General features: G+C 25.6%; 1 protein-coding gene across 1 annotated transcript; it reads left to right on the top strand.

The window, feature by feature from the left end:
- Positions 1–244: 244 nt before the first annotated feature.
- Positions 245–7,927, top strand: LOC127278237 (uncharacterized). Its single transcript, XM_051299836.1, has 15 exons — positions 245–275; positions 1,148–1,432; positions 1,556–1,694; positions 2,597–2,806; positions 3,326–3,686; positions 3,941–4,141; positions 4,326–4,704; positions 4,865–5,116; positions 5,479–5,706; positions 6,902–6,952; positions 7,042–7,161; positions 7,245–7,286; positions 7,363–7,455; positions 7,536–7,691; positions 7,778–7,927. The coding sequence occupies exons 1-15, from the start codon at positions 245–247 to the stop codon at positions 7,810–7,812; spliced, it is 2,583 nt and encodes an 860-aa protein (XP_051155793.1). The 3' UTR covers positions 7,813–7,927.
- The last annotated feature ends 1,489 nt before the right edge of the window (positions 7,928–9,416 follow it).

Here is a 9,416-nt window from a genome sequence, read left to right as displayed (position 1 = left end):
CTAATTTAATTTAATTTATATTTTGAAAAAATTAAGTCTATTTTTAAAATTTTCATACTTCTATAAGAAGTTGTAATTATGTAAAATTATTTATATTAAAGCAACATGGTTTTTTGCCCACTGGGCGTATCTATATATTTTCTTTTAAATCTCCATTATATTGAAAAATTAAATATGTTTTTAAATAGGTCCCAATGAAGAAATAAATAATATTTTGTCTCTAATAGCGCTGCAATTGTGAGTCATGGATATAAAATTGCCTACTGTGCAACCAGGTACACATCTTTTGAATTTTATTCGTTTTTTTATTTTAAAAAATATATACTTATATATTTTATTTTATTTTTAAGAAATTATATTTTTAGTAATAGATAGACTATATTCATTTTCTCCATTGTATACATATATCAAAAAGTTTGAAATAAATTGAAAAATACATTATGTATGATCATTTGAGGTAAATAGAAACAAAGGGTAAATCGAAACAGTAGTTATTTCAGTTAAACAAAAAATTGTTCAAATAAATACGGCCTCAAACCTTGTTGGGGGTGATCTAAGGTTCAAGGTTTGAGGCCGTATTTATTTAAAAAAATTTTTATTTAACTGAAATAACTACTGTTTCGATTTACCCCTTGTTTCTCTTTACCCCAACTGACCCTATATTAAAATATATATATTTTTTAAAAAAAATTTATCAGACAGGCAAGTTCCTTAGAACATAAATATTATTTTTCATTAATATAAGAAAATTTTTCGCTATTTTGGTAAAAGATATCGCTGTTTTATGTAAATCTTTTTTCTATGTCCCTTCTCTTTGTTTTTAAATTATAAACAAAACTTTTTGTGTATAAGTTTTTAATTTGTTTTCTTTATCTTTATCTTATAAATAATTACCTAGTAAAATATGCTCTTCAAATCTGAAATTAATGAGTTAATAGTTTTTAATTAACAATAAGTCTTTTTTGACGAATTAGTTCTCAAAAAGTGAAATAATTTATTTAATGAATGTACTTTTTGAAAATTATGTTGAAAAATTGTAACTCCAATTTATCTGATGTCAAATGGAAAAAATTATAATTTTATCTTTGGAAAAACAATTAAAACTACAATTTATTAATAGTTGTATATCTATTAATCGTCTTTGTAGATGAGAAAGACGAGTATATTTCTGGAAAAGAAACCTTCGTCTACGATTGGGACCATAATTACACCCTTAAGAGATTAACTCCGCTTCATCAAGATTGTAATCTCGATGACTCCCTTCAAGAGGAAGTCGCTACTCTTGATCAGGAGAGCGAGCCTCTTCTTCATCAGCATCTGGATGATTCCCTTCCAGAAGAAGTCGCTACTGTTGATCAGGTGAACGAGCCTCTTCCTCAGCAAGAGATCAATAACAATGACAATAATAATAATTGTTTTCAGAATGTAGAAAGTAAGTTTTCTAATATATAAATTAAAATGAATAGTTTTATAGTATTTTTATACTATATTACTTAATAGATTATATACATTTAATTGGTTATAATAAATGCTTAATGTTCCTTTATCCATTTAGATCAGACTTCATCAGGACGAATTGTACAACCAAAGAGATTTCTGACATATAAAACTTATGAAAGATATTACGGAACAAACCATCGGTGGCACAAGTCGGGACGACCAAAAAAACTTCCACAGCACGGAATTCCTTACACGTAAGTATTTTTTTAATAATTGATGTTGGAAGTGATCGTACGTCTGAAAAAATTGATTTTTTCGATCATTTAATATAGAAAAAAGTACATTCTTTTAAATATAATAAGTTTAAAAAATCCAATTTTTTAGAACATAACGTACCTTTTAACCGTCCGAAATTTACAATTGTTTAATAAATAAAATCAATCAAAAAAACTTTTTTTTCTATAATATTCCTCTGACGAATTATAAAAAGTGATCCTATAGCAAAAAAGTGAACATTGAATTTTTTCAAAAATCATAAATATTGTATAAAAGGATGAAAAAAGAGTTTTAACCTATATTATTTAGAAAAGCTTTTCCTAATCTTTCAAATGGTGCAAATTTTTTTTTTAAATTCAAAATTTACCTCTATTTTAAAAAAGGACCATTTTTATTTCGTTTTTTTACCATTTAATATGAAGCTTAAAATGTAGGCTTTTAATAAACAGATTAAACATAAAACCGACATTTTGTTTAATTTGTTTATTAAGAACGTTCATTTTTTGCTTCATTTCAAGATTAAAAAAAAGAAATAAAAATGGTCTTTCATTAAAAAAAAATTAAAAAATATTTTAGATTTTCAAAAAAGAGGTTAATTTTGAATTTTTTAATAAAATTTTACAGCATTTAAAAGAATATGAAAAAACCTTCGAAATCATGTTGGTCATCATTTTTTTACCCTTTTATACAATAGTGATAATTTTCCATAATTTGAATTCTTTAACACCTTTACAGTTTTTTAAAAGAATTAAAATAATAATTTATGTATGCAGAACTTACCCATGGTATTAAATATGCAAATTGCAGCCCGATGTAAGAAATTGTTTTTTTAATTGGATCACTTCAGAAATTTTGCCTTTCATATATATTATAATTACAGCTATATGAGATGTGCTTATCAGTACAAAAGCAAATGCCCGGGAAGAGCACTATTATATGATGACGAAATAGAATTCGTTTATATAACGAAAGATCATTTGGAAAAATGCAAATTTAATGTAGATGCTGCACATCAAAGGAGTGCTCTCTTGGAGAAGAGCGCTGCAAATCCTGACAATCCGTCAAAAGTTTTTAAAGAAGTGAGAAGAGAGTAAGTGAAAATTAACATAATTTCGATTATTCCAAATTTCAATTTATTCCAATTTTGAGTTAATGTTATAAAACGAAAAAATATTTTTAAGTTATTATATTTAAAATAAATGTGACTATAGGCGTTGCGTAAAAAAATCTGTTTTAGAAAATTATTCCCCTTAATTTTTCAATTTCATCACTGTATTATTTTTAAATTAATCGTTAATAATTTAATTATATTTTCATTAAAAGAAAAATTATTTTTCATAAATAAAAATCATTTTTTTTAAAAATCTATTTCATTAATTACAAAATAAGAAGCGCAACATTCTGTTTAAAAATTCTGTATGGAAAATATTTATTACTTTTTTAAAAAAAATTTTAGTATAAATTTTACTTTTATGAATTAATAAAATATTACTTTTATATAATTTATAAATGAAAAAGATTTTCATATTAGAGTATATATTCAGGTTTATGGTTTATTTAAAATGTATATTTGCAAGTATAATATTAATAGGCAGTTTTATTATTTTAGAAACACGAATTGGGAATCGAGTCTTCCGTATGAATTCCTTCAAAGAACCTTACGACGGTGGTTGCGCGGTGGTTGTCCTGCTGTGCCGAAGCATATTGTTGATGTTGAAGAAGTACTCAACAACCCTGTTTGGCAGCAGAGAATGACATACTGTATAAAAGAAGAAAACCACAAAGTTCTGGTTAAAAGCGTCACTGATGCTGACAATTTTTGTCACATCATCTTCTTCTCACCAGACTTTCTATCAAAAGTCCTTGAAATAGACGTGTCATCTGCCACAGTTGATGGAACGTTCAGAACTGTTCCGTGGCTAAAAGGAGCCTACCAAATTTTAATTTTTTCAGTTTTTTCGTTCGGAAAGGTATTATTTTTAATTTATTTAAAATAAATGTTTTAATGTTCTTTTCTACTTATTTTATTAAATTTACTTTTTATTTAATTAAAAAAAATTTAATATTAAATTTAATTTAATTAAAAATTAAAACCTAACTATTATTACGGCCGCATTGTAAAATTGGAGTCAAATAATTTTTATCCGAATATAATGAAATTTCATAATAAAACATCAGAAGAATGTAACACGATATAATGACATTAAAAAATGGTTTTTTTCAGATTACCCCTCTATTTTTTGTAATGATGAGTGCAAAATCTTTCCGCGCCTACAGTTCTGTAGCGCAAAAAATTAAAGAATTAGCACCATCTTTAAAGATAGATAAATTAACATGTGATTTCGAAATTGCATTAAGAAAGGCTTTTATATTTTATTTTGAAGAAATAATAAAAATTATTGGCTGCCATTTTCATTTTTGCTACGTAAGTATCATATCTTTATAACATTTCAAAAATGTAATACAATTGGAAAATATTTAATATTATACCTAAAGAAATTTAAATGGTTAATATAGAAAAAGCTAAAAAGTTCATTTTTTATTGCAAAGTTATATTTAAATGAATCCTAATAATATGCTTTATTCATAATAAAACTTTCATTATCCAGAACATTGATAAACAAATCAACTCTCTCGGGCTACGGCAGTATGTGAGTAAATACGAAATACTTTTGGCCTTTACGGAAAAATTAAAATACTTAGCATTTCTTCCTCCTCAAGACATCCAGGATATATTTAATTATCTCGTTGAACAGCTGCCAACCGCAGAAACCATTCCCTTGATAAATAATCCTGAAGTTTATATATCTCCTCGAAAGTTATTGGCTCCATTGATTGACTACTATGTGCGTTATTGGTTAAAAATAACTACACCAGATATATTTTCCGTGTACATGGAAGAGAGAAGAACTAATAACGACACAGAAAGGAACAATAGATCTTGGAACGATTTTATAGGCAACCATCCGAATCTTGTTAGTTATATTGGTATGTTACATTGTAAAAATTTGTCAATCCCCTAAAAGAAACTGCTTTAATATTTAAAATCTGATTTATAATGAACGACTTATAAAACTCCTGAGCCACAACTTTACTTTTACTTAATAAATTTATTCAAATAAATGTATTAGTATTCTTTTTCTTTCAGATAAACTACTTCTCTATATTAAAGACACTCACCTCGATCATACGTCGAGATGCATGAATGGAGTATCTAAACGAAATTTATCAGAAGAAGAGAAAAGAAAAGAAAAGATTATAAAAGGCGGTTGGGCAAGGATTGAAGAGTCTAAACTGTGTAGCAAACGTGAGCGCAGAATTATACTGCTTGAATTTCTACAGAGCTGCAGAACAATAAAATATGATTTCGTAGAGCTGAACAAGACACTTATCACTGGAGGTAATTACAATTACCAATTATATTAGAAAAAAGTTTCTTAAATATCTTCCTTATTAATTAACTCAATGAAACTTGAAAAATCTTAATAGGTTCCCGATATATTATTAAATATTTGTGTAATAGTTAAATTAAAAATTTGTTCCAAAAAAATCCAATCTTATATCACTTCCAAAATAATTAATATTTTTGAACAATATTTAATAGGGTAAAAATTTATACACATGTAACTTTTAAAAAACAAAAAAAATAAAAACTCATAGACGAAAATATATGAGGTAGCTATTTTAACTTATTCTGATAATGCTTAAAAAATAAAAAGTAACCATTTTTTTAATCATAATTCTGGTTGTATTTATTTATAGAAGATGAATCAGTACCTGCAGTAATTTCCGACACATGCAGTGTCGTTCGAAATACACCGTGGGACGATAGGGTGGAATTTAATGAAAATGATTGGAAATGTCCAATTTGCGACAAAGAAACGGGAAATGAGAAATCATATTATACTCACATTGAGTCAGCTCACGCGCTCATACACTGCGATCAGTGCGATGATTTATATAATAATACCGTAGCTCATTCTAATTGCTGTAAGTATATTAATTTTTTTTTCAATTCCCATTATTATATAGTAGCCTAGTAAGGATAAGTTTCGAAGTACCATATTTAAAAAATTTTATAAATATTTTAATTAGACAAAGCTATTTATAATTTTTGCCTAAAGGAACTAAGTACCACTTAAAAAATGTAAAAAATTTACCGCATTCAAATTATTTTATTTCTTTAACCATGAATTTGTTTTAAATTTTTTATTATTTTCTAAATTTTTAACCTTACATTTTTGAAAATGGTCTTTTAGATTTATTTAGTATAAAAATTATGATTAATTACCTTATTTATATAATTTATAAAAATTATGAATAAATTAATTAATTACTAATATTATTAACAAATAAATAAATAATAACAGTATTATGATAGGCATTTCACATGAAAAGACAGGATCATCTGTGGGATTTCCCCTTGGTCCTTAATCGCTTTTTAAGTATTTTTACACTAATCCTACCTACATATAGTGTACGAAAATAATATTTTTGAAAACTAAGAAATAGACTGCTCCCTTAAACAATATTTACGATTTTTTCGCGCTTCAAAAAGAGCAAAAACATGTTTAAAAATTGTAAATAAATTTTATTTCTTAAACAAATTTTTTAGAAATTAATATTTGTTTACGAAAATGATTTTTATCTATAAATTTAAGGTCTTCTGCTTTAAAAAAATTCTAAATAATTTTAATTACTTTAAGTAAGGAAAAAATTATAAAGAAAGAAAAAAATATTGCTAAAAGTTTTTATTGGAAATATTTGCCAAAAAAATAATAATTTACTTCATTTTACCAAACTTTCAAAAAAATCCGAAAGATAATCCCCGTCTATTTCTGTAAGGAGCATCTTATATCTTTAAAACATTGAAAAATTGTTCTTATGAAATAATTTTTATTTTATAATATATCGATGATTTAGGAAGTAGGTAATATTTTTTTCATAAGAAGATAAAGGTGTATGTATGAAATCATTCTCAAAAATGTAATGTCTAAAAAATTATTATATAATTTATAATTTTTTTAAGAAACATAGTTGCATAGAGTTTAAGGATTTTCTTACATAATTTGACTCTTTTATTTAAGTAAAATAGTATTAAATTTAAGTTTTCCATTACACATTAAAGCATGGTATACAGTTTTTATACAAACAATTAACATTATTTTACCGTTAAATATTACAGCAAAACTGATTCTATCAACAGCGACAGGTACAAATGTTTCCATTACATCTGGTAAGAAAAATTAATATTTAGAATAATTTGTTACATACATTATTATTATTATTATTATTATTAAAAAAATTAATTTTCCCTTTATTTAGAGACACAACAAAAAACTCATACATCAACGGTGGTATCAACAACAGCAGCACCTTCAATAATTTGCGAAGATGTTATGCCAACGACGTCCTCCATTCGTCGACAAAATCCACGAAAGCCGGGTAATATGAAAAAATAATTGTTGAAATTTTTTTTATATAAACAAAATAGTATAATATAGATAATTTTTTCATTATCATTGCAGCTAAAGGAAGATATTACTCGTACCCACCAGTGGAAAAAATAAGTAAAGAATGAAAACCTTTATTCAAAGTTATTTTTTTAATTTTATTAAAAAAATTAAATGCTTATTAATTTTTCAGAATCAGTTAAAAGGGAGCTTACTCCAGGTGCAAGGAAAGCACAAAAGAGAGCCGCAGATTGGGCAACAGTAAAGCCAGTGGCAGCCCAAAAAGGTATTAAAGAATAGAATTTTAATACAAAAAAACTACAAATACTATATACTATTAGATATATACTTACTAACTTTTTATAGTACTAAAAACAGCCCCAATAGAAATGAGGACTGTCTCGCCAGCTTCACTACCCACAAACACAGAGACAACTTCAACACCGACCAATGTAAAAATCGAGTCCAGCATTAATAAACAACCTAAAATAGTTTCCATCATTTCCTTCTCAAAGACAAAACGTAATTATTAAAAAAATAATACCTTAAAAATTATATATTATATACAATTACTGTATATGAATTAATAAAGAAATTTATTTTTTTAGCGGCATTGCAGATAAGAGCACATACAAAAAAATAGAGTAACGAAGTAACCAACCAATTTGTTCATCTCTTTCCACACTTTGTTAAATGTGAAAAACAAAAAAAAGTGGAAAACATTTTCCAAAGATTTATTTTTTCTAAGAAAAAATCTACCAAAAAGTAGAAATTTAAGATATATTTTATGTTAAAAAAATTGTTGTGTATTATTATGTCAAAACCTGAAAATCACGAAAAATATGCAGGAAAATTTTTAGAAAATTTCCTCTGAAATAAACCGCATAATAACGAAACTCAATCTTTTTTTTTATTGAAAAAATTGTCGCTAATTTTTCAAACCTACCCGCACTTAATTAAACCAGAAAAAATCAAAAATAAATGCCGGACTATTTTTTTTTTAAATTCTTTCGAAATAAATCGTAAAAAATCAAAATTAATTCTTCCTTCTTTCTTGATAAAATTATTGCTTATTTATCTTGCCTACCCGCACTTAATTAAACCTGAAAAATTCGAAAAGAAATGACGGAAAATTTTTTTTTTGAAAATTTCTTTGAAATAAATCTCAATATATCCAATTTGATTCTTCCTTTTTGTAAAAAAATTGTCAATATTTTTCTTATCAACACGCACTTTATTAAACCAGAAAATCACGAAAAATATGCCAGAAACTTTTTTAGAAAATTTCCTTTAAAATAAACCGCGTAATAACGAAACTCATCTTTTTTTTATTGAAAAAATTGTCGCTAATTTTTCAAACCTACCCGCACTTAATTAAACCTGAAAAAACCGAAAATAAATGCCGGACTATTTTTTTGAAAAATCTCTCGAAGTAAATTGGAAAAAATCCAAATTAATCCTTCTTTTTTTCTTGAAAAAATTATCGATTATTTATCTTACCTACCCGCACTTAATTAAACCTGAAAAATTCGAAAAGAAATACTGGAAACTTCTTTTGTAAATTTCTTTGAAATAAATCTCAATATATCAAAATTGATTTTTCCTTTTTGTGAAAAAATTGTCAATATTTTTCTTATCAACCCGCACTTTATCAAACCTGAAAATCAAGAAAAATATGCCGGAAACTTTTTTAGAAAATTTCCTTGAAAATAAACCGCGTTATAAAGAAACTTAATCTTTTTTTTTATTGAAAAAATTGTCGCTAATTTTTTAAACCTAACCGCACTTAATTAAACCTGAAAAAACCGAAAATAAATGCCGGAATATTTTTTTTTGAAAAATTCTTTCTAAATAAATTGGAAAAAATCCAAATTAATTCTTTGTTTTTTTCTTGAAAAAATTATCGATTATTTATCTTACCTACCCGCACATAATTAAACCTGAAAAAACCGAAAATAAATGGCGGAATATTTTTTTTTTTAAATTCTTTCGAAGTAAATTGGAAAAAATCCAAATTAATTCTTTGTTTTTTTCTTGAAAAAATTATCGATTATTTATCTTACCTACCCGCACATAATTAAACCTGAAAAAACCGAAAATAAATACTGGAAACTTCTTTTGTAAATTTCTTTGAAATAAATCTCAATATATCAAAATTGATTTTTCCTTTTTGTGAAAAAATTGTCAATATTTTTCTTATCAACCCGCACTTTATCAAACCTGAAAATCACGAAAAATATGCCGGAA

The sequence above is a fragment of the Leptopilina boulardi genome, unplaced genomic scaffold, assembly GCF_019393585.1.
Source record: "Leptopilina boulardi isolate dan_hultmark-lab unplaced genomic scaffold, ZJU_Lbou_2.1 LbouV2_201, whole genome shotgun sequence".
Classification (NCBI taxonomy): Eukaryota; Metazoa; Arthropoda; class Insecta; order Hymenoptera; family Figitidae; genus Leptopilina; species Leptopilina boulardi.
The sequence above is the reverse complement of the archived record's forward strand: the minus strand, read 5'-3'. Positions and strand labels throughout refer to the sequence as shown.

Bases quoted from the DNA above. Each gene is read 5' to 3' on its own strand.
- LOC127278237 (XM_051299836.1), top strand. From the start codon at position 245: ATGGATATAAAATTGCCTACTGTGCAACCAG. The intron at 3,687-3,940 runs GTATTATTTTTA...GGTTTTTTTCAG, and splicing joins CAGTTTTTTCGTTCGGAAAG to ATTACCCCTCTATTTTTTGT. The intron at 7,456-7,535 runs GTATTAAAGAAT...AACTTTTTATAG, and splicing joins GCCAGTGGCAGCCCAAAAAG to TACTAAAAACAGCCCCAATA.